This window comes from Agelaius tricolor, unplaced genomic scaffold, assembly GCF_023055355.1.
Source record: "Agelaius tricolor isolate 1412-34295 unplaced genomic scaffold, bAgeTri1.0.p SCAF_20, whole genome shotgun sequence".
Taxonomy (NCBI): Eukaryota; Metazoa; Chordata; class Aves; order Passeriformes; family Icteridae; genus Agelaius; species Agelaius tricolor.
Window position 1 is genome coordinate 3,435,633 of NW_027269280.1, and position 23,738 is coordinate 3,459,370.

The 23,738-nt window shown below is 52.8% G+C and overlaps 2 protein-coding genes across 2 annotated transcripts; one reads left to right on the forward strand and one right to left on the reverse strand.

Moving 5' to 3' along the window:
• Positions 1-11,960: 11,960 nt before the first annotated feature.
• CCDC63 (coiled-coil domain containing 63) lies at positions 11,961-19,101 on the forward strand. The gene is made up of 11 exons (XM_071445785.1): positions 11,961-11,966; positions 12,586-12,740; positions 13,182-13,371; positions 14,483-14,602; positions 15,083-15,264; positions 15,735-15,916; positions 16,598-16,806; positions 17,157-17,231; positions 17,668-17,839; positions 18,493-18,687; positions 18,935-19,101. The coding sequence occupies exons 1-11, from the start codon at positions 11,961-11,963 to the stop codon at positions 19,099-19,101; spliced, it is 1,653 nt and encodes a 550-aa protein (XP_071301886.1).
• A 677-nt stretch (positions 19,102-19,778) lies between these two features.
• Positions 19,779-23,676, reverse strand: MYL2 (myosin light chain 2). The gene is given in 8 exon segments (XM_071444898.1): positions 19,779-19,925; positions 20,032-20,080; positions 20,167-20,242; positions 20,903-21,007; positions 21,893-21,968; positions 22,603-22,692; positions 23,564-23,622; positions 23,625-23,676. Coding segments are annotated over 8 exon segments (606 nt in total). The 3' UTR covers positions 19,779-19,826.
• Positions 23,677-23,738: the final 62 nt, after the last annotated feature.

A 23,738-nucleotide genomic window follows, 5' to 3' on the forward strand; every position in this document is an offset into this window, starting at 1 on the left:
TCTCCATGTTTTGCTTCACGTGACTTTTTTGCAGTTTAGAAGCAGATTCTCTGTTTGCAGGAAGAATCCCCTGTGTATTTGTGGGTGAGATTCAGCCCAGGGCAGGGCTGGGGTTGGGTGAGATCTCAGCATTGCATTGGCTCCAGGTCAGACAGACGGACATGGATGGCTGAGGTTAAACTTCTGTCTCAGAGTGAATGGCTGAGGACACCACTCCATTCCCTCCATTTAGAAAGCAAAATCAAGATTAGAGGAAGTGTTCACCCCACAGCCAGAACAGCTTTGATGATTCCAGGATGCATTTAGGCTTCAAATGTGCCGTGACATCTCGTTTCTGAATTCCCATCTAAGCAGGGAAGATGAGACTCTGCATTCCCTACAAGGATCAGACCAACAATCCCAACACTCTCATTGATCCTAAACATACAAGGTGATGCAGGAACAGGTCCCTTCCTGTTGTGCTTGAAGAGGAAAAGTGGATTTTGAGACCATGAGGCAGAATTTTAAAAGAAAAGTAGTTTATGAAATTTTGTGCCTGACTGATATAGTCTGATAACCATCACTGAGCACTCTTCACAACAAAACCATTTCTTCCAGGTAGTTCAGCCTGAATCAAAAGTCTCTGGAGATGAAGGAACATCTCCACGGGTGGAGAAACCTGCTGGAGGTCAGAGAATCACCTTTCACCTGCACACTTCTTTCTCTGCAGCCTTCACTTATGGCCAAAACCTTGTTGGTCTCCACCCCTCAGGTTCCTCTTCCAGTCCTTTTCCACCACTTTTTGTCTTCCCTGCAGAGTTCCTGCTGTGAATTTAACTTTTCTAACAGGGGATGAGGAGAGGACTGGTGAAAGCTGCTCCTGTGTGATTCCATGCACCAATGGCTTCACACCACAGGCTCCTCAGGAGAGGGGCTTTGCCTCACTCCAGCCCCCACAGGGTGACATCCCCTCTGCCGAGCCGTGCTCCCTTTGTCACTTCTCCCAACACAACCTCACACAAGTGTTGGGTGGTTTTTTTTCTCAGTAGCATGTAGGTCAGAGCAGAGCCTTAGGGACCTGACAGCTGACATTCATCCTCAGCTCAGGATCTGCGTCAGGCTGTCTGGAGGCGATAGAAGTGCAGTTGCTGGTGAGACCGACTGCCTTTTGTGTGCCTTCAATTAAATGTCTTTCTCGGCGTGGGATAGTTGCCAGAGTTTTTTTTTTTTTTTCCTTCTTCTTCTTTTTTTTTTAAAAAAAAAGAAAGAAATGGTTTTGTTTAGATATATATATAGAGAGAGAGAATAAGTCCCACCTGGCTTTTTGGAAGGGTTTCAACTGCAATGTATCAGATCCTATATTCTTCTATAAAAAGGTGAGCTGTATTTTTCAGCTGAACTTTTCTCCCTTTTTATAGCTGGGATTTGGCACACACAAGGCAGAAGCTGTGGCAAGGTCACTGCCCTTCCCCAGCCAAGGAAGGAAACCCATGGCATGTGCCAGGGCCAGCAACATGGGGGCAACTGCTGAGGAGAACATTGGGGTGGGCACAAGCTGTGAGCTGACCCCCAAAACCTGCTCATTGTTGTGGTGTGGGGGGGCTTGAGGACCATGGGAGAGGCAAGTCCTGGGTGCTGTGGAACCTGCCCTGATGAGGAGATGCCTTCAGCCATGAGCTCTGCAGATGAGCCATAGGGTGGTCCTGGCACAGCTTGTGATTCTCTGCCAGCCACAGAATCCCAGAATGGTTTGAGTTGGAAGGGAACTTAAAGCTCATCTCATTCCAACCCCTGCCATGGTCAGGGGCAACTTCCACTACCCCAGGTTGTTCCAATCCCTGTCCAGCCTGGCCTTGGACACTCCCTGGGATGCAGCTTCTCTGCTTGATCCTCACTGCTCTCTTTCCACAACAGTTTGGGCAACAGGTTAAAACAAGGCAAGCTGCCACCATGGCCTCTGCCCTCTTTCTTCCTGCACCCTTTTAAATTTTATTTGCTCAAATGACGTTTTCCAGACCTGGTGTCCTTCTCCCACACTGCCCAGTGTCCTTTGTGCTGTGACTGGGTGCTCTGGCCCCTTCTGCCAGCTCTGAAGGAGGAGGTGGTACATGGCAGCAGCTCTTTTCTGCTTGACCGCAGACATATTTTAATTAATTTAAATTTTTTTTTTTTTTTTTGCACAATTACGCTTATTTTCATTACTCATTTATTTCCTATTGTGTGCCTATTGCAGTGCCTCTCTTCCCAGCCCCAGCCAGTGCAGGGACCTGCCCAGTCTCACCCAGACTCACTCCTTCCAGCAGCAGCAGGAGATGCCAGAAGTGCTCCGGGAGCCGCAGCACCTTGGCAGAGCAACATTTGCATGAGAAAGCAGGGAGCGGGGAGGAAATAAAATCTAAAGGTGAAGAGGCGTGAGTCACTTGGTGAAACTGCGGTTCTGCTGCTGAATTCCCCGGGGCTTCAAGGAGAGATTGGAAATCTTAGGGATGCAAGCGGCCGGGAATAAGAACACGCTCCACACTCGATACTGGTGTGGTGGGAGCTCCCTCCTGTTTGGTGGTTTTTATTGTGTTCTGATTGATATGGAAATTCCATGTCTGCTCGAGGAGGCTGAACACATCCCCTGTGCTGTGATCCTGCTCTGGAGGTGCCTGTCAGGCTGAGGGCTGTCCCTGGCTCCACTGGGCTGCAGCAGGAGCACAAAGCCACGTTTTAAATCCTCTGCTCACTGCTCCTGCTTCTTGCACAGCCTTTAAATGCTGTGCCATCAACTTCTTGATTAATTAATGCTCTTCTGTTTCACTTGTTTGATGATGATGTTCAGAGATGTGACTGAAACTCCAGGGCAGGGACAGCCTCACATGCTGAAACAGGCTGGGCATGTATTTTTAGTAAAACTGTTCTTTCAGCTCAGGATTTGAAGTTGCTGGTCATTTCCTCATCCCTCTCTGAGCCACATGCCAAGTTCATTCTGCTCTTTATTGCAGATGTTGAGGGTTAAAATAATCTGGGAGTCAAGTGCTTGGCTTTTGCAGGGACAGGGAAGAGAGCAGCTGGATAAGCTCTTGCTGCTTATCAGCACCAGCACCCAAGCTTATGGCAAAACTTCCAGGAGCTCCAGTTTTTATATATCCTTACAGAAATAATGACTTGGAAAAGACACACGGAGGATTTAAGGCCATTCCACGTTGTTGCTCAGCTCAGCTGAAAGAAGTGAGGGATCACTTTGTTGTCCTGGCCTGGAGGTGATCACAGCAGGGCTGTCTGTCCATCCAGGCCTGCTGCTGGCTCGTCCCAGGCCCCGGGAGCAGCAGAGAGGCTGAGGGGTGAGATGGGGTGAGCCAGGGGGTTTTGCCACTTCAGCAATTATTCCTTAACGTGTGTCCTGCCTCTGCCTGCAGGCAGGGACTGGAGCCAGGAACGCTGTCAGTCGTGTTTGTCCTGCCAGCAGAGCTCACCTTGGAGGTGTCAGCCCTGCAACGGTGCTTTACCTGCAGTGCACCTCTGCAGCCTGCAAGGATCCCAGAAAACACTTCCCTGGCCTTTCCCAGCTCACAGCCCAGATCTCCAAACTGTCAATAGATGTTCAGAGCACTGAGAAGCTGAACACACGGGTGGGGCAGGGGTCTGTGGGCTGCCAGTGCAGATGTGCAGATGTGGTTTGGGGTTTGCCTGCTCTGCTCTGTGCCAAGGTGGATTCCTGTCCCCTGGCAGGGCCAGCTGTGCCCAGGGAGGATTCCTGCTGCCAGAGCATCAGGGATACAGGGACTGTGAGGCAGCAGAGCTTCACCATGTGGTGCTGGCTGCCTCACCTCCACTCACTCCCAGATTTGGGGGCACACATTTTCACTGGATGGAGGGATGGATGGATGGATGGATGGATGGATGGATGGATGGATGGATGGATGGAACCAACTCGGCAGAAGTTCCTGTGTGCCCTCCCACCTTCCACTGGGATTTCAGAGCCTGTTGAACCATCCTGCAACCCAAAAGAGGATTTTCCACCAGCAAGAGCTGCGTCTGCCCTCCAAGAGCAGCACATCCAGCTGCCTCCTCTCTTTCTCTTGCAAGGGCAGAGGATTTGACACTAAAAAATGGAGCTGGCAAGCACTAATTGCTTGGGAGACAGCATGGCTGGCTGGGGCCGTGGGGACAGCACACCACAGTGCTCTAAAACCACAGATGGGTGCCCAGTGGGATATTTTGCCAGCTCAGGAGGAGATGGGCGAGGGCTCTGCGCACAGGCGGCTTTCTAGAAGCAACACAAGTTGAGCTGGTAAATTATAAAATGCCACACTTGAGGTCTGTTACATAACGTCCCTTTACAGAACCTGGGAGCTAAATATAAAAAGGGAGTTACATTTTGGGCTGGTGTAAAACGATGCTCCAGAACGGGTTTGTGTGGGAAGGAGGCTCTGCAGCGCGGCGAGGAGCGGAAAGGCTTTCGGGACCCTGCCTTTGCTCCCAGCCTCTGTCGCTTGTTTTCTCTGCAACCTCACAAAAACCATGAACTCCCCAGGTCTCAGTTTCCTTCTCTTCAAATCAGGGACAATGAAACCTCCGTTTCCTCACAGCTGCGTTGTCAGGATTAATTCATGTTTTCAAAGTGACCTGAGGATCTATAGAAACCCGAATAGTGTATCATTATCCCGAGCTAAACTTGGCACAGAATATCAGCAGGCCAAATTCCCCTCCCACACTGGAGGAGAAGGGGTTGTGTCAGCATAGCCGAGAGGAAAATTCCAGCCGCTGTTCCCAACCAAAAAATCCAGAAGAGAAAATCCTTTTCAGGCTGAGACCATTTCATTTCCCCGGAGGAAATTCCCCCTTCATCAGCTCTGAGCAGAAGAATCAGCTCCCACTCAAATGGGCTCATGCTGGAGTGCAGAGGGGCTGAATGGGAGTTTTGGGTGGCTCGTGCTTCCTCTCTTGGTTGATGGTGATGTTGATGGTGACACTGGGATCCTGCAGGACATGCTACCACCTCACTGGCTCTTCAGCTCCAAGGTGACAAAGCCAGGAGCATGTCCCATGGGAAATGCAAGTGGGAGTAGAGCAAAGTAGAGATGCACAGAGATGGTGTCTGTGCCAGGATCCAGCCTTCTTGGCAGGGATTTGGGGCTGTTTTGCACTTTTTTTTTCTTTTTTTTTTTTTTTAAATTCCACTACCAAACTCAGCATGGTCCTCAGTGTTCTGCTTTGCTTGCTCTCCATCAAAAGTTAGGAACAACCTGGCTCATCTTCCTTCTCCTTCCTCTCTGCACACAAAGTGCAGAACACAGTAACCACCCAGAAGGGGTAGATGGATTTCTAGGTCAGGTTTGGCCACTGAGTTTGGGGGCTCAAGGAAGCCAGGTATGGGCTGAAGGCCAGCTGAGACATGGGATGTCAGGGGGATGATGCCACCACAGCCTTGCTCCTGCAATGATGGAGAGACACAAGGACTGAGCAGGGACCAGCCTGGTCCAGCTTCTGGTCAAAGTGGATGCCTGGCTCCTCCTCAGGTTTCTTAAAACCACCTGATCATCCAAACCTGATCCTGTGCCTGTGAAAACCCATCCAAATCGCTGGAAAAAAAATGTTTTCTGACAGGATGGAGATTTGCAAGGGAGTTGCCAAGCAACTGGCGCAGCTCTGCTGCCTCCTGCTCCTCTCCTCCCTCCCATGAGCGGGCGATGGCTGCATCCCTGAATCCCCTGCCCTGGCCAGCCCAGCACTCCTGGCCTTTCCCAGCCTGCCCCCACCTGCCTGGGAAGGCACAAGGGGGAGAAACAGGGACCACTGGTGGCTGGTGGGACAGGATGTTCCTGGCTGCTGGGAATGACTTCCCTTTTGCACATCCAAATCTCCTTCAGCAGCAGGGTTAGAAACAGGCTCCCTTTTCCAGCCCATTTCCAAGCTGTGCAGCTCCCTTTTGAACTAGTCCCAGAAATGTGGGGAAACACCCAGGAGGATTCATTATAACCCAGCTTTGCTTCATGTCACCTCTGCATTTCCTTGGAAGCTGCTTCAAATTTACACGAAGAGAAGCATGCAGCCCAAGCCCTTGGGATTTTCTTTGCTGAAGCTTTAATTTAAATGAACTCTTGAGTAACAACTATTACAAAAATCAGCTGATGTCTCTTGTAAAGCCTTGAACTAACCTCAAGAGCCGTGAGCAGACGGGAGGGGAGGCACTGATAGCTGGGATCTTGCAAAAGATCATTTGCTGAGTGAGTGGCAATAAACAGCAAACCCAGCCAGCTTGGAGGAATGGCAAATGGACCAGACTGTTCAGAACAATCTGTTCCTGCTCCAGAGCAGGGCTGTGGTGCCGGCAGCAGCCTGGGAAAGCGGCTATTCCTGGCGTGAGCAGGTCTGAAACCCTGCTGCAGAAAACAGCGGGGCCAAGCCGGGCTAATTACGAGGAGACATGTCCTAAATCAGACAAAAAGCCTCCGAGTGCTTCTGCTGGGCTGACTCCTCTCCAGGGAGCTTTGTGCTCTGCCTCATCCCATGGACCTGCTGGCTGGGCCCGGCTTTCTGCTCCAGCTAATCCTGGGCAGGGCCGCTCGGATCCACTCTGGGTGCTCTGCCTGTGCTTGGCCGAGCTTTTCCTGCCTGGTGTCGTCACCTACTTAATCAGGCATGAGCGTCACTGAGCTGCAGCAGAGCAGCCAGTGCACTCAGCTTCTTCCCGGCGCTGTGATTGCTGTTGGAAGGGAGCAAGAGCGCCCAAACTTCTCCCAGAAAGCCAAAACTGAGGAGAGAGGAAGCTCTGGAACTGTCCGTGTCAGCATCCCCACAGCAGGCTGGGCCTGGGCTGCAATTCATCCAGGAAGATTTATTTCAGTCGTGCTTCTTTTCATGGGGCTTGTGGGCTCCCCAGGATTCTTTGCTCCTGTGATTAACCCAGAGATCAAGTGGCCTTCATTTGGTTTGGAAAAGAAAAGAATGGGATGCAGATGGTGCAGAACACCCATACAGCAATTTAATTAATTGCCTTTAAATGTTAATTCAGAACAGTTTCCCTGAGTGATCTTATAGAGGCAAATCCTCAGTTGCCTTAAGCCACTTGCAGAGTGTGTTCAACTAATAAGGTATTTTTAGTCCTGACCAGGAGCCTTGCACAGGACTGTAATCAGGAATGATTAATTGGAAATAGCTCTTCTAACCCAGGCTGTACCTGCTGTGCTCTCCTGTGCTGCCCAGCTCTGCCCAGAGCTGACATGGAGCCGCTGGAGTCCATGGAAAAGGGAATTTCCTTCCCAGCTCTCTCTGTGCTGCTTCCTCAGCCACAGACCACCCTCCCAGTGCTCCCCAGCCCAGTCTGGCATGGAGGGTTTCCAGCACAAAGTCTGGATTTGTTGCCCACAGACTTCCCTGGGGAAGAATGGGGTGTGGGAGGTCACAGTGGGGATTTATTAGCTCAGCTCAGCCCTGGCCAAGTGCTCTGCCAAGCTTTGAGAGCTGGTGCATTGCATATTCCAGCCTGGAGCAAACCCCTGCCTCCTGCTTGGGTGTGATGTCTCCAGAGCTGCTGAGGGATCAGCAGCACCACTGAGAATAAATTTGTGCAGTTTTGCCTAATTCAGCCAAAAAAAAAAAAAAGTAATAGAATCATAGAATCCCAGAATGATTTGGATTGGAAGGGACCTTAAAGCTCCTCCTGTTCCACCCCCTGCCATGGGCAGGGACACCTCCCACTGCCCCAGGTTGCTCCAAACTCTGTCCAGCCTGGGACACTTGCAGAGATGGGGCAGCCACAGCTTCTCTGGGCAGCCTGTGCCAGGGCTCAGCACCCCACACGGGCACAGAGAACCCTGCTCCAGGTCAGACATGGCCTCGTGTGACAGAGGCACTGAGATGGCTCTGTCCTTGAGTCCCCTGTTCTGTGCTTCAGCTAAAATCATCCTGCAGTGTCTGTGTGCTTTTTACGTGCCGGGTCTGACCTCAGGCCAGTGAAATTTTTGGAGGTTTCTTCTTTCTGTGCTTTCAGCACATCCTTGACTATTTCCCTCCTGCATTCCACCCCTGTGGAAGCAGCCTTTGAGCAGTAATTCAGTGTAACTGCTGCAGCCAAAGGTGCCTGGGAGTTAGCACAGGAAGGTGAAATCCACGTTATTTGGCTCTGCTGGAGTGGTGGAGCCTGCTGTGGGAGAGTTTCACTTTCCTAAAGTCAAAGCTTGGGGAACTTGCTCCTAAAGCAAGGCTTGAAATAACACCCAGCAAAGCCACGGAGGAGACAGTTCACTGCTGGAAATCACATTTCACTTGGTGTCAGCAATTCAGGAGAAAACCATCTGCAGGAAATTACGATGACAATTTCCTCTTGGAGTGTGGAGAAATTACAGCTGTAAGCGAGGAGGCAGCCAACAGCCTCCTCTCCCCTTGCCTCTACCAATTACCCTGAAAACCTTTAAGTCATTTCCCTGTACAGAGATGTCTCTACCCCACCCAGGAAGGACAGGCTGGAAGAACTGATATTGTGCAGGGAGAGAACAGCTCAGCATCTGAGGAGTAGATGTTGCATATCTGAAATTAAACCTTTAAGGAACACGGAGCGAAACTCAAGCCAGTTGCAAAATGCTGCAGGTCTACAAGTCTTAATGTGTTTGTGATGGTTTTGGACCAAAACTGGTCTTGCCTGTTGAAAGCTGATTCATGCACATGTGAAGATAACATTCATCAGAGGAAAGAAACAAAAACCTGGCTGGAAATGTGCTCATGGGACACGTTCACAAGCCAGGTCTTGGTAAGGTGACACCAGGAGGCCAAGGGATACCTCCAGGACCACAGGACAACATTTACATGGGGAGATGGTGATAGGACAAGGGGGAATAATATTAAACTAAAAGAGATTAGATTAGATTAGATGCTAAGAAGCAATTCCTTACTCAGAGGGTGTTGAAGCATTGCCACAGGTTGCCCAGAGAAGCTATGGCTGCCCCTGGATCCCTGGAAGTGTCCAAGGCTGGCTTGGATGGGGCTTGGAGCAGCCTGGGATAATGGAAGGTGTCCCTGCACATGGCAGGAGGTGGAACTGGATGAGCTTTAAGATTCCTTCCAACCAAAGCCATTCTGGTTCTACAATTTCAGCAAATGGACGTAGCATATGTCTGAATTCAGAACCTTTTCTCTGAGGTTTCAGCCATCAATTTGTTGCCTGAGAAGATCTTTCCCCACCACCAGCTGCCTTAGCAGTTGTCAGCATCTTCCTGCTTATCCCAGCACTGCTGCTGGAGCTGATGGGAGTTTGATTATGATTTAATCCAGGCTTTTAGAGGAGGGGAAAAAAGAAAATTTTGACAGTTCCATATATAGCCCTCTGACTCACCGATTTCATGTGTCAAACACTAAAGACGGGTTAAGTAGAATTAAGTTCTGGATTTATTATAAATAGGCATTAAGTAACATGAATGTATTGCATTTGCATGAAAATATGGGCCCAATTCTCCAGCTTACCCCAGAGATTTGGTTTGACGTCGATTGGATGCTCCCAGGTGGGAGCTCAGCTCAGAGCCAGCCCAGCTCTGATCATCCCCTGCAGCCCCTGTGAACTGGACCCAGCGAAACAGGAAAATCATTGCTGGAATCAGGGAAAGTTTACACTGCTTGCACAGATCAGAATTCATCCCTTAATATAGTACAATGAGTTTTAATTAGCCCCCAGATCTGCTGCTGAAGGAATAATTTCTGCATGTCAATCAGTGCTAAATGTACTTGTTAAATCAGGCAAGATTGGTTAAGTTGAAAATTGCATAAAAAGTCACTTTTCTTCTGTTTCTCCCAGAAGCTGGAGACTTTTAGGATTCACATGTTATGGACAATCTCATCCTGCTCCAAATACTCTTCTGCTGAAGGGTCCATCCAGACAATGAAGTCACCCTCACTGAGAGCAAGTGTGACAGGCAGGCATTGTTTGGGTGAAAAAAAGTCCTCTTTAGTCAAATCAGTGTTTCTGCAATGAGGGAGGCAGACACAGACTCTACCAAATCAGAGCCCTCCTGAATAGTTTAATTTACTGTCTTGTTCATTGCTAAACAATTGAGAATTGGTCCATGGAGAAGAACACAAAAAGGACAGACAATATGGGCTGTATTTTGAGGCTGGACTAGTCCAAGCCAAGGAAAAAACAAGATTTTGAGTGGCATTGTTTCTGTAAAAATAAATGTTCACCCCTGCACCTCCACTTCTATTGTGAACTGGGGGTTTGGCCCTGTTTCTGCTGAGGGTGACAAGAAGGGATGTGCCCTATAGCTCAGCCAGAGCCACTGGGACTGAGTGACAAGCTCACCCTGGAGAGGTTCTGTCATTATCCCACGGAGCTGTTGCTCATGCAGGAACAGCACAAAAAGCTCTGGGAGCTTCCCCCAGCCCTGGTGGGATCCTCAGGCTCCGGTGCCTTCCCAGCAGGGCTCTGCCCTCAGTTGTGATTTTTCTTATCAAACACCACATTCTGCTTTCTGCCATGAATATGATTTCCAATTAAATGCCTCCTCAGAGCCTGTCTGGCTGGGAATTAGGCTGGAACTTGGTGGCTGGGCTGTTAGCTCATCAAAGTCTCTGGGATAACGGGGAGGCGCCGATGCTCTGCTCGGGGATTTTGCTCGTGGCTTTGAACTCGCTGCAGCCCTGCAAACTGGGACAGGCTGCCCTTTGCTCACCTTCAGCTCTGCTCCTCTCCCCTTCAGCCCACAGCTGAGTAAGCATCTCCAGGGCTACAAAACACAGCCCCTGTGCTGCTGCCCTCCAGGGATCTCAGCGTTTGTGCAGTGCCTGGGAAGGAGCTGGCCACGCGCTCCAGCTTACAGGGAAAGGATTATCATGGCTCCTTATGACTCAGTCCACAGCTCCTGAGTGCTTCCCTGCATGGGAAGGAGAGAAGTGGGCATGAAGCCTCAATCTGTCCCCTAATCAGCCACCTAACAGGTCCCTGTCCCCAGGGTCCTTCCCCATTTTGGCAGCTCCAGCCATTGCTGCTCTGGATGCCAGCAGTGGTGGCAGTGAGGTGGTGATGGCTCCTTTATGAAAAAAAACAGATAAAAACCAGGCTGGAAGGCACAAAGTCTGGATGTGGACCGAGCAGAAGCCCTAATCCTGAAGCACTGCTGGGGATGGTGAACCCCTGGCTGCCCCTGTTGGAGCAAGAGGCTTTGAATGCCAGGTTATGGCTCAATTCCAAATGAGGGTTTCTCCTCGCTGTGGACACACAGCCAGGGAGATGTTGGAGCTTCAGGGCTGGTTTTGGGGCACAGAAACCCCTTTGGTCCATGTAATGTGAGGTCCCAGCAACTCCTTGCTTGGTCCATCACGGGGCACCATCCTCACTCCATTGTGGTGATGCTGCCATGGCAACCGTGGAACCTGGGCCAGTGCAGGGCAGGACTGGGACCAGTTCTCTTCTAGGTTCTTCCCTCTCCTGAGCTTCTTGCTGGAAATAGGGGTGGATCTTTGGGAAAACCTGACTGCCACTGTGGTTCTGTCTCCTGGCTGGAGAGGAAGGTGCCCTGTGTGGGGCTGAGCAGTGTCAGGGGACACAGGGACACCCAAGGGACTGCAGTGTGGTTGCTGGGGACCAGCTCTGGGGGTAAGGGCTGCAGGGTCCACTCTAGTGCCCTCCTGGGACAGGGGTGCTGAATCCAGGTGCTCTGCAGGCACAGGGTGGGGGGGACTGGCCTCGCTGGAATTTCTATGGAAACCCAGGTACTGAATGGGATGGAATAGCTCAAACCATCTGTTCTTCCCCTACTTATAAAACTCGATAATTTCACGATGACATCACCAGAAATGCTCTCCTTTTATTCCTCTTGCAGCCATCTGTGATGGTTTCCTCATGTGCCAAACACGCGAGCGGGTGCTGAGGGATGGGCAGGAGGACACAGCCACCCCATTACTCCTGTTTCATTTCTTTCCTTGGAAAGCAATCCTGTGCCTGCAGAGTTTCACTTGTTCCCTTCCCAAGGCGTCTACAGAGCAACCAGCAGAGTTAGACGGGGAAAATGAAGGTAAAATAGAAGGACAAACTAAAGCTGAGCTTCACAGGGACTATGGAGGATCTGCTGTGGGGATCTCAGCCATGGAAATAAACATCCAGCAGGTTTGCTCCTGCCAGCAAGGTGCTGGGGAGCACTGGGGCTGCTTCTCCTGTGCCAGGAATGAGGAGATTTGGGTGTTGGAAGAGGCAGAGTTGGGGAATTTGAGTCAGCTGAGGACACAGGTAGTGGTGGGTCTAACTGCCTTCAGTGCCTGCTTGCTGGGCAGTTTCTCAGCTTGAAGTCACCTTCTGATGGTCGGGGACAGGAGCACTCCTGCTCCACTCCTGCTCCACTCCTGGGCTCATCCATGTCCCCAGCACCAGTGGCTCTGGTTCTCACTCACGTGGTCCTCGCTGTTGTGCTGGGTGATAAAAGAGGTGACAACCTGCCATCACCTGTCCTCTTCACTGGTGGAGGTCTCTCCCTGTCCTGGAATGGAGGTGCTGGCTCCAGCTCAGCCAGCACTGTGTGTTTTGGGTGGTGATGGAGATCCCAGGTGCCAGGGAAGAGCTGGAGCTGCTGCTGCTCAGCTGCTGCCACTGCCAGCTGCGTTTGCTCGACTGACCAAACCCTCCCTTGTCTGTGGCAGAGGAGAGAAGCCTCAGCAGACCTGGATCTCCCCGAAAAGGAGAAGGAAATAAGGGCTAAAGTGGAGATCAGGCACCTGCAGACTAATTTCCATCATGAGGCCCACAAGAGGAAATTCTTCGATGCCGATATCTGGCGGCAAATGCAGGCTCAGGAGTGAGTACAGCTCTGCTTGGCTGCCTGGAGCTTGGGAAGTTCCTCCACGCCAAAGTCACAGATTTATGGACTCCCACAGGCAGGGACACCTTGCACTATCCCATGTTGCTCCAAGCCCTGTCCAGCCTGGCCTTGGACACCTCCAGGGATGGGAGAGCTTCTCTGGGCACCCTGTGCCAGGGCCTCACCACTCTCTGAGCAAAGAATTTCTTCCTAACATCTGATCTCAATCTCTCTTCTTTTAGCTTAAATCCATTCCCTCTTGTCCTATCTCATCTGCCCATACAAAATATTGCTCCCTCTTTTTTGATAGCAATCAAGGGATTGCTATCCCTTTTTGATAAAGAGATCTGGGGACCACAGAGCAGAGATGGGGAAGGGTAAGGAGCTGCCCTGGCAGATGGGATGTGCTAAATGTCATTTGTTGTTCCATTTTTGCAGAAAAGCAATAGCTGATCTGAAGCAAGAGCACAGACATGTGACATTAACGCTGAGCCAGATCTATTCACCGAGCAGTGTCCTGGTGGAAAGCAGAAATCGCATGAAGGTCCGAAGCCTCTTGCAGACCAGGATGCAGAATGATGCCCTGATCAAAGAAAGAAAAGCCCAGTTAGCTGACCTGGCCAAGCAGGTGAGAGCATCTGGACTGTTCCCTGCCTGAGCACAGCAGGGCAGAGTCACAGAGTGAGACCTGTGCCTGAAACTCCTCAGTGTAGAACACATTTAATTCAGCCCTTGGAATATTCCTCCTGGCAAGTGGCACATGACAGTGACAAATAGAACCAGGCTCCCGTTCAAGTCAGCAGCACTGACTGGAAAAGTGAGGTTGGACTCTCAACCTTGTCCCACTGGTCCCTGCACCAGTCCCTGTGTGGTGGCACACACCAGCCTGGGGGCACAAACATCCCTCTCCTTCTCCCTTCACTTCTTTTTATTCTCCTAAAAAAGAGGTAAAACAGGAACAGTGCTGTCTGAGGTGTGGCAAATACAGGAACAGCATCACCTGAGGGATGCCCCATCCCTTCTCCTGAGGATCTGGTTGGATTTGAGCAGGAGTGAGGGGGGAAGCCAAGGGAAACGTGGGCTGTGGAAGTGACAGTTCCCTTGGGCATTGTTCTCAGAGCCAGCTGCCCAAGCTGGACTCCAGGGAACATGCTGGGGTAGTTTGCCATTGCTGGAGGTGCTGCAGAGCTTTCCCAGCAGGGTTAGCTTTCTGTCAGGGATGATGATAACTCTGACCTGCCTGAGTCATCCCTCCCCCACCTGCCCCCTGCCTCACCATTCTCCAGCTGCTTCACTCTTCCATGCATTTATTTCCTCTGGAATCTCCCCACTTCTGGCAGAAGTTTTCCTCCACTCATTCCCAGGGAGGACTGCACAGATCCCTGCCTGGCTAGCACAATACCTCTACCACAGCCCCATCCTCATTGCCTCTTCCACTCTGCAAGGTGCTGCTGTGCCATGTTCAGCACCTGCTGGAGCTCCCTCCAGAAACAGCTGCACTTCTTTCATGACACAAAAAACCCCCATTCCCAGTTACAGTTCATGTTTCTGCATGTGCAGGGTGGGATCCTTTGGGATTAAAGCTGCTCCTATAACTGAGAGCTCATTAATGACTGGGTTGCTGTAGTTCAGATCAACAGAGGGGATTTTCTTTGGCTCTGTGTCCTGACAAAAGTCCAGAATGTAGGGGTGGAGATTATACTTCCTGTTTTTTTTTTTTTCCCTGTCTGTGTGTGCAGGTTGTAGAGCTGGAAAAAAAGATAGTGAATCAAAGAGACACAAACTGGAGGGAGTTGGAAGCAAAGAGCCACAAACACCTGCAGAAGAAGATTGAGTTACTGGAGATGCGTCTGAGTCATGTAAGGAAACGTTTTGGAGACTTTTGGAGAATGTGTGTGGGGTCACACAGGGGCCTGGGACCTTTGTGGTCAGGACAAAGCTCAGTGGTGCAAATGTGTTTGGTTTGACACAAGCTGCATGGAGCACCTGGCTTGTTCCCCTGGCCTGATCATTCCCAGAATATCTCAAAGGCTCCTTCAGGCTTGGTGACCCAAATGCAGCACTTGGGCTGTGCCAAGAGGCCTGAAGGTCTGCACCTGCTTTGTGATCAAACTGGGCTGCCTGGAGCCACCTTGTCTTGGACAAAGCCAGCTCCAGGTCTCTGTTGTGATCAACCTGGTCTTCTGTTGCCTTTCCTCTCTTGGGGAGGAGGACAGTGCAGGGACAGCTTCAAATCTCTTGGGCTGTGTTTGACCCTGCCCTGGTCGAGGTCTTTAAGCAGCGACCTGAACCTCCCCAGTTCCCCACCAGTTCCAGAGCTTTTGCTTTGCTCTCCCCAGGTCACTGTGCGTTACAACACCATCATGACCAGGAACAACAAGCTCAGAGAGGAGACTGCCAGCCTGCAGATCCAGAAAGCCATTTATGACAACTGCTACTGGAAGCTGGAAAGAAGCCTGGCTCAGCAGAACAAACTGCTGGAGGCTGCTATCGAGCAAGCCACGGAGGACTATGAGCAGTGGTACGGGGCCTTGTCAGCCCTCTGGGCACAACCTGGGGCTGCTGGGTGGTGCCAGTGATGAGTGTTCAAACACAGAGACCAGCTGAGGCTTCAGAGGGAGGATTCACCACTCCCATCTGGGTCTGGGTGCTAAGGGTTGGGTGCCTGGTCAGTGTGGGGAGACTGGTACCTCCAGGGTGTTTAATTCCATCTGTCCCAGATGTTTCTTTGGATGGGATGGACAGCCCCATGGAGAAGCCAGTTTTTTCCGAGTCCCACCTGAGCTGGGTACTATTCCCAAGTACAAAACCTCACCAAAATCTGTGTTAGTGGCTGTGAATTCCCTCTGGACTGACTCCACTCCATCCAGATGAGATCTGGGAAGGGGCACAGCACCACAGGGGCTTTGGCAGGCCTGGCCCTCCTGGGAGTGGCCAGGAGCACAGAGCCTTGTGCACACACAAGGTGTGAGAGCTGCTGTCCGTGTGCAGGATGGAGGATCTGGGGCGGATCTCGGACATCCGGGACGTGCGCTACAGGGAAACCATCCAGTACAACATCAGGCTGCTGGAGAGGAAGTGTGCCCTGCACCAGGAGACCAGGCTGAAGAACTTCTTCCTCAGCAAATGTGCAGACCTCTCTGTATTGAAGGAACAGGCCAAAGAGAGAGAAGGTAACAGAGGAGGATCTGTGGCACCGGGACCACAAACCCGAAATCTGCGGAGTTGATGGGGCTGGGCTGCTCGTGGTGGTTTATAGAACTGCACCCCAAAGGCAGAAAACCTGCCCTGCCCACAACCTCCCCACCCAACCTTCACCCTACAAACAAAAAGGTTGAACAGTGATAATTGAGTGAGACTGGGTGTCTTGGGGTGCCCTCGGGACAGGGAGCTGCTCCTGTGTGCAACCATGGCTCCTTTTACCACAGAACAGGTTGGGTTGGAAAGGAGTCTTAAAACTCATCCAGTTCCACCCCCTCCATGGGCAGGGACACCTTTCACTATCCCAGGGTGCTCCCAGCCCCATCCAGCCTGGCTTTGGACGCTTTCAGGGATGGAGCAGCCACAGCTTCTCTGGGCACCCTGTGCCAGGGCCTCACCACCCTCACAGGGAGGAATTTCTTCCTAAAATCTAATCTAATCTAATCTAATCTAATCTAATAATTCTGTCCTCCTGGGAGGGAATCCATGGTGTTTGCTCCATTCCCATGACATCCCTGCTTAGTTTCCTGGTGGAAGAGGCTCCCTCTGCCCCTCCAGCACTGCTCCCTCCTGCCCCAGCCCTGCACCAAACCCCACAGCACTGCAGGGAAGGCTCTGCAAAGGGCAACCACAGCTCTCTGTCTCTTTCTCAGCCTTTGAGGCAGCTGAGAGGGCCAAAAGGAGCCAAAAGGAGAGCTATGAGGTGGCCTACAAGCGCCTGCTGGAGCTGTCGGACGGAGACATCGATGATTTCTTGGAGGAGTTCCTTGAAAAGGACAGAAGATTCTTCATCCTCTTTAACTACGCCATTAGGCTGAACGTCAGGAATGAGGGTCTCAGGCAGAGGATCCAGGCGATCCAGGTCTGTTCCTGCCTTTTCCAGGCAGTGATTTTGGGGCAGGGTGGGTTTGTCCTCTCCCGAGTGTCCTTCATCACTGCCCGCATCCAGCCACACAGGGAGGATGAGGGGGATGCAAAGGAGCAGCCAAAGCCAAAACTGCGCTGTTTTCTTGGAGCTAAACGTGTCTCAATGCTGCCACCGTGTACCCAGCAAAAACACTGCAGGGTCCCGGGGAGCTGGGAGCATTTCCCGAGATTTCTGCATTTCCCTGGAGGTGTCCCTGCTCCCTGGGCTGTCCCCAGCCTCCATCTGGCCGGTCAGGTGGGGTTCCATCGGTGCCCACCCCATGTGCTGGTGTTCCCATCCCACAGGATGATATGGAGGCCATCACAACGGAGAGGGAGCAGGCAGAGACAACCCAGATTCAGGTCCTGCAGGAGCTGGAGGTATGGTGTCCATGGGTTCCTTCTGGAAGAGCAGCACATCCCTGTGTGTCCCAGCACTTGTCTCAGGGAGTCTGGTCCTGTAAATGCTGCTCTGGCCAGTGGCTGGAGAGGTGTGGGGAGAAAAGGGTCCTGCAAAGGTTTTGCAGGGTGAGAGGGTGGCTGTGGGGCTCCTGCCAGCCCTGGGCCAGCATGGGCAGCTGGAGATACCCTCTGGAACCCTTCAGGAACCCTCTGGACACAATCCTGTGCCCTGTGCTCTGGGATGACCCTGCTTGAGGAGAAGTTGGACCAGACCACCCATTGTGGTCCCTTCCAACCTGACCCATTCTGGCATCCTGTGATTCTCTCTCCAGACTGGAACTGGGCAGCACTGGGGTGGTGGGATCAGCGAGGGGTTGGTGGGACACCTTTGTGACACAAAAACCTTTGCTGGTAGGCAAAAATAGCAGAGACCACCGAGGAAGCCAACAAGTATGAGAACAAATACAAGGAGAGCAGCCAACTCCTGGGACAGATCCAGTCTCGCATTGAGACCCTCTTGAAGGCAATGGAGTGTGACACTACAAAGATCGTGAAGCCCCTTGGGGACAGCCTGGTGCCAGTTTTTGGTAGGTCAGGGCTGCCCATCTTCCTGTGCCACCACCCTGGGGAGTCCTGTGCACCACCTGCTCACACTGTGTTTAAATTGAGATTTTGTTTTCCCCTGTCCCATCAGTCATGCGTGCCCTATAGTGAATTTGCAATGCCAAATTCCCAGCAAATTTAGGAGCTAATTTGGATTTTTAAAATCCCAGTGGATCCCCAAAGCCTCACTGTGGCTCTGGGTGCTGAAGTGCAATGGGAGTTGGCCTCTCCTCCCAGCTAGCCAGCAAGAGGACAAGGGGAATTGCACTAGGGGGAAGGTTCACGTTGGATATTAGGAAAAATTTCTTCACTGAAATAGTGGTCGAGCATTGGAACAGACTTCCCAAGGAAGTGGTAGAGTCACCAGCCTTGAAGTGCTCCAAAAATAGAGGGGATGTGTCACTTGGTGGTATGCTTTAACAGGCAGGGAATATTCAGTATTGGACTTGATGATTTTGGAGGTCTGTTCCAACATTGACGACTCTGTGATTTTATGATTCCATGACCCAGCCAGGGAGTCAGGCTGCCCTGAGGGAAGCCAGTGGATCCCCTGCTCTGCAGGCAGCCAGGGCTGGCTTTGGGCAGGGTCCTGCTGCAGGGACCCTGTGGGAGGGACACTGTGGCTCCTTCCCCCCAGGTCCCGTGGAGAACAAGGTCAAGGAGTTCCTGCTGAGGGAGTCCCTGCTGCGCTACACCTCCCTCGACCGCACCCAGCGCGCCCAGGCCTTCGTCAGCCCCCTCCGGGCAGCCTCCAACCTCCTCTGGACCACGGACAGGGCCAAGCTCTGCCCGCCCCCCCCAGACCTGGAGGAGACCACTGACCCCAAAACAGGTGAGCAGGGAGTGGGGAGAGAGGGGCCATGGCTGGGCAGCAGCCGCTCCCAATCCCCCGTGGCTGCCTGGCCCAGCCCTGCTGCCACATGTCCTCCCCAGAGCATCCCTTCCAGCCTGTCCTGCCCCACCGGGGGGTGTGAGGCCTGTAAAAGGGTGTATGAGGGGTGTGAGGCCTGTAAAAGTGTGTATGAGGGATGTGAGGCCTGTAAAAGGGTGTATTATGGGATGGCTGTTCTCTTGGGCAGTGGAAGAGCCGCTGGGCAGGGCTGAGCTGCGTGAGCTCGTTATCCAGACGCAGCAGGAGGAGGTGAGCAGGCCCCCCAGCACGGGCAAGAGGAGGAGGAGATTCACATCACACAGTGCATCAGGCTCCAGGAGCCCATCAGAGTCCAAGAGCCCACCAGGGAATTAAAGAAGCTGTTTCATTCTTGAGCTTCTGCATCCTGTACATCATTCCATCTTCCTTCTCTGGAAGGGGCCCAACACCTTTCACAGGCTTCAGAACCTCACCAGGTGATGTTTTGGCATGGCTTCACCCACTGCTGACAGCACCTGCAGCCAGGGCGGGATCAGCTGCTCTAGCAGAGGGTGACATCCCTGTCACACAACCCAAGGCACTCCCCACAGCCAGAGATGGGGACCACGGTGCCAATCCTGCACCGTGCCCGAGGGCAGGGCCTGGCAGGTGGGGTGCAGGGAATGAGTGTGCTCGTGGGGTGTTCCCTGCTAAACTGGCAGAATCTGACAACTCTCTGCTGCCTAAAGGAAAGCTGAGCTCAGTGCTGGCCCTGGGACCAGGTGGGATGGGCACAGCCCAGTGTGGAACAGGCTGGTTTGGGGCTGGGAGTGGGAGTGGGAGGCAGAGGGACTCGAGGACACATGAGGGTGACGTGCAGTAGGTCAGGGGTGCTGAGGCCAGCAGGGTCTGGAAGGGTCTGAGGGCTCCCACACCGCGCAAGCCCAAGCACTGCTCACACCAGCAGCTGGGTTTCCTCTTGCCAAAAGGCCTTTTAATGTGAATGCCATTCCCGTGCCAAATTCCCAGGCACATGCCTCTCCAGGGGAAGAGGAAAGGGAACCCCCGTGTGACCTAGGGAGAGGTGATCTTGCAGTGCCAGCCCCAGCCCTGAGCCTGGGCTAGTCCTTCTCTTCACCATGAGTGATGACATGGACCAGGTTCTTGTAGTCCAGGTTGCCAGACATGTCCGGAGGGAAGGCAGCGAACATCTGATCGATCTGCCAGGGAAGAGCCGTGACAAAAGGTGGCATGGGAGGGCTGGGAGGAGGGATGGGGTCTGTTGGGATAGAGGGAGGCTGGCAGAAGGTGGGGAGGAGATCATACCTCTTCCTGGGAAAACCTCTCCCCCTGCGTCATCAGCATTTCTTTGATGCTGCAAAAAGAGAGTGTGGTGAGCACTGGGCAGGTCCTCATGGGGACACCACCACCACTCCCTGCCCCAGGTACCCCTGCACTCACTAGGCAGATTTCAGGCCTTTCCCCTCTGGATCAAACACCTTGAATGCATTCAGGATTGTCTCCTCCGGGTCGGCACCTGCAGGTGACAAAGCCACGGCCGTTGGAGATGGTAAAGGAGGAAACCAATGGCAACCTCCGGCTTCTCCCAGCCTCGGGGGAAAAATGGGGGGCAGACTGGAAAGTGGGGCCCCTGCAGGAATGCTGGCCCTGCAGCTGGAGACCTGAGTGAAGCTGGTGGCACGTAGAGGAGCAGCCATAGTGTGGTGGTGTGAGCACAGAGCAGGCGCTGTCGCCACCGCTCCGGCATCCGGCATTTATCTAATCTTGGGGGTATTTATAGAGCTCCAGGCACAGCCCTTGGGGCCCTGCAGCCTCTTGGAGATCTGCATTCCTTGGGTTAAATATGTGACTCAGGGTGCAGCCAGATGGGGTGATGGGTCAGAGTCTGCCTGTAGGCAGGGGGGCCCCTGTTGGCACTGCTGGTGTCAGCAGGCTCAGAGGCGCTCCAGGAGCTGTCCCCTCTTCCTATGGGACAGCAGCAGCAGCAGCAGCACAGCCATTTGGGTTTTGTAAATGCCTGGGGAAACTGAGGCACAGAGACCATCTCACACCCCCCAACAGTTTGGGGAGTCGTGGGATAAGATCTGGATCTCTGGACCTAGGGGTGGTTGGTATTGCAAATCAGCAGGAGTTTTGGGGCCAGTGAGCACTCCCAGCTGCCCAGGTGCCCTCTCACCCTTGAGCTTCTCCCCAAACATGGTGAGGAACACGGTGAAGTTGATCGGGCCCGGTGCCTCCTTTATCATCTCATCGATCTCCTCGTTCTTCACATTCAGGCGCCCTGGGGAGAGCAGCTATGGGTCAGTCATGGATCCGAGTCCTGCTCTGCGTGTTGGGGGCTAAAAATACACACCACAGAACCCTTTCCTGGGGGATTTTTCCCCACTGAAGGGAAATAGCACATTCCTGGGGAGCCACCTCTGACAAGGAATGGAGGTATCAGCAGTGAGGTGAGAGAATTATCTCCAGCTCTGGCTTCTCAGGCTCCAGGGTCACAGAAAAGGATGAAAGCACTGAGCTGTGCTGCTTCCTTGCCTCACTGCCCCATGGATCAGCCTCTTTTAGCCCTCCCTGGAATATGTGGGCCAAGACCAGCAGCACTGGGGTTCTCCCTGTCCCCCAGCACCAAAAGCAAACAGGATTGAACACCTACGATCCTTTCTCCCGAGGCTGGGCTGTCCTTGGAGCTCCATTGCTGATTCATGCTGACCTCTGATGGCAGAGCCAAGCCTGCAGAGTCACAGCCTCCCACAAATCCCCTAAATCCCCTTAATGCCCACATGCCCTGGGATGCCGTGGGATGGGCACAGCCAGGTGCTCCTAAGCACGGGAAAGGCAGGGAGTGCTGGGCTGTGTAATCCAGGAGTGGCTCCAGTGCCAAGGGGATGAACTGGGAAAGGCAGGGACTGCTGGGCTGTGTAATCCAGGAGTGGCTCCAGTGCCAAGGGGATGAACCAGCGCTGCTGTGGGAGCTGCTCCAGGTCACCCACGAGGGATCTCCCAGGCTGGCAGCCTTGGGTTGGGATGAGGAGGATTTTGGCAAAACGGGAGATCAGGTGAATGACAGGGGCTTGGTTAAATGCCCCACCCTGCCTTGTTTCTCAGTTCACAGGTCTGGTGTTGGCAAAGCTGGGGAGGGGAGGGAGGCTGCCAAAGCTGGGCTCACCAAGGGCAGCAAAGGTGTCTCTCAGATCTGCCTTGTCGATGAAGCCGTCCCGGTTCTGATCCATGATGGTGAAGGCCTGGAAGCACAGGAGCAGGGCAGGGAGCACAGGGAAAGGGACAATTGTCAGCCTTTGCAAAGGCTTCAGCACCTTTCTCCTTCTCCTTTCAGCTTGGATGGGATAAGGGCATTTTGAATCCTCACAGGATGGGCTCTGGGGGGTCTCACTCACCCTAATCCCTCACAGCACCCTGGGCTGATGGCAAGCCAAACCCCAGAGTTGTACAAACCCTTTCCTTGGCCAAATCCCTCTCACTCCACTATGACACCAGGCAGAGAGGCCAGCCTGGGCCACCAGCTCCTCCCACTGGGGCCAGTTATCCCTGGAACTGGGATCTGCACAGGACACCGTGCCTGCCATGCAGGGGTTGAGAGCTCCTGGCCAGGCAGGTGGCAGGAGCTGGGAGATGTGCCCCAGCTCCCTTGGATGTGCTGAGGGAATCCTCTGAGGCAATCTGCCTCTTGAGAGCTTGGAGGCTTTGCCAGATTTAACGGCGTCGCTGAGTTGCTATTCTCACTTTTAAAATAAAACGACCCAAAACCAGGCCTGCTGCCTCCTGGTGTGAGCCAGCTGTCACTTGAGAGCACCAAGGAAAGAGCTGAAGGTCACATCACATCCAGGACCCTCGGCCCTTCCCACCAAACCCACCTACCTCTTTGAATTCCTGGATCTGGGCCTGCTCGAACATGGAGAAGACATTGGAATTGGCACCCTCAATCCTCTTCTTGGCTTTCTTGGGTGCCTGCAGGAGTCCAGGTATGCACCATGAGCTCACTGGCTTTTTATGGGGTGAGATTAAAGCGTGGAAGTGCCCTGTTCTTACTCATGACTCCCTGGTGGGAGCTCTGGGCTGGGGTTCTCTTTCCTGGAGACTTGGTGGTTTCTCCCTGCAGCTCTGGGATACTGAGGGGCATTAAGATTCCTGCTTAAATTTCAGCTCCTGGCGAATTTAGCCAAATAGGTCCAAGGAAAGATGAGGAGGGAAATCACTTCTCCCACTGACAGGTAAAAGGGTCAGCTCTGGGGTGAGATATCCCCGTTGGAACCCTGGTTTTGGGAGCACTGCTGAGGTTGCACATAAGGGCTGTGGTTGGTCGGTGCTTCTTTACCCTGCTGTGCAGATATTAAAATATGGCTTAATTAAAAATCTGCCTCCTCCTGCACTGAGGCTTGGAACAGTCAGAAATGGGTCAATGTGTGTTTTAAAGAGGACTGAAGAGCCCCTCACTGTCCCACCCAGCCCATTATCCCTCATTCCAGTGCCTGCTCCTGCAGCTGTTTCCCCTCATGGGGGTCTGTCAGGAGGAGGATTTTGGGGGCACAGAACGGCCTTTCCTCTCACTGCACCAAGGAAGGGAAAAGAGAAAAAATGGCATTTGGAGCCTAAAGCCATCTGCCCTCCTTTGAAAGCTCTGCTAGCATGGGGGACACCTCTCTGTTCCCTGTGAGACTCTGCTGATCCACCCAGATGCTCCCCAGTTTTCTCTCCCTCTTTCCAAGGCAGACAAGACCCTTGGCCCTCAACTCCTTGTTGCCTCCTTTGCCCCCTGCCCATTAAAGCTACTCTGGTGAAAAATCAAATTAATTTTCTCTCTTGCTCTCTCAGTACTCACCATGGCTCTGCTCAGCTGCCGATGTCACCGTGAGGGGTGTCCCAGAGGCACTCCCTCCCTCCCCCCGGCTGGAACAATAAATACACCCCCCTCGGGGTTAAAAATAGCCCCATGCCCACTTTTGGCTGTAATAGGTAATTTGGCCGCCCCCAACCCTGTTGTCTCTGCCTTTCTC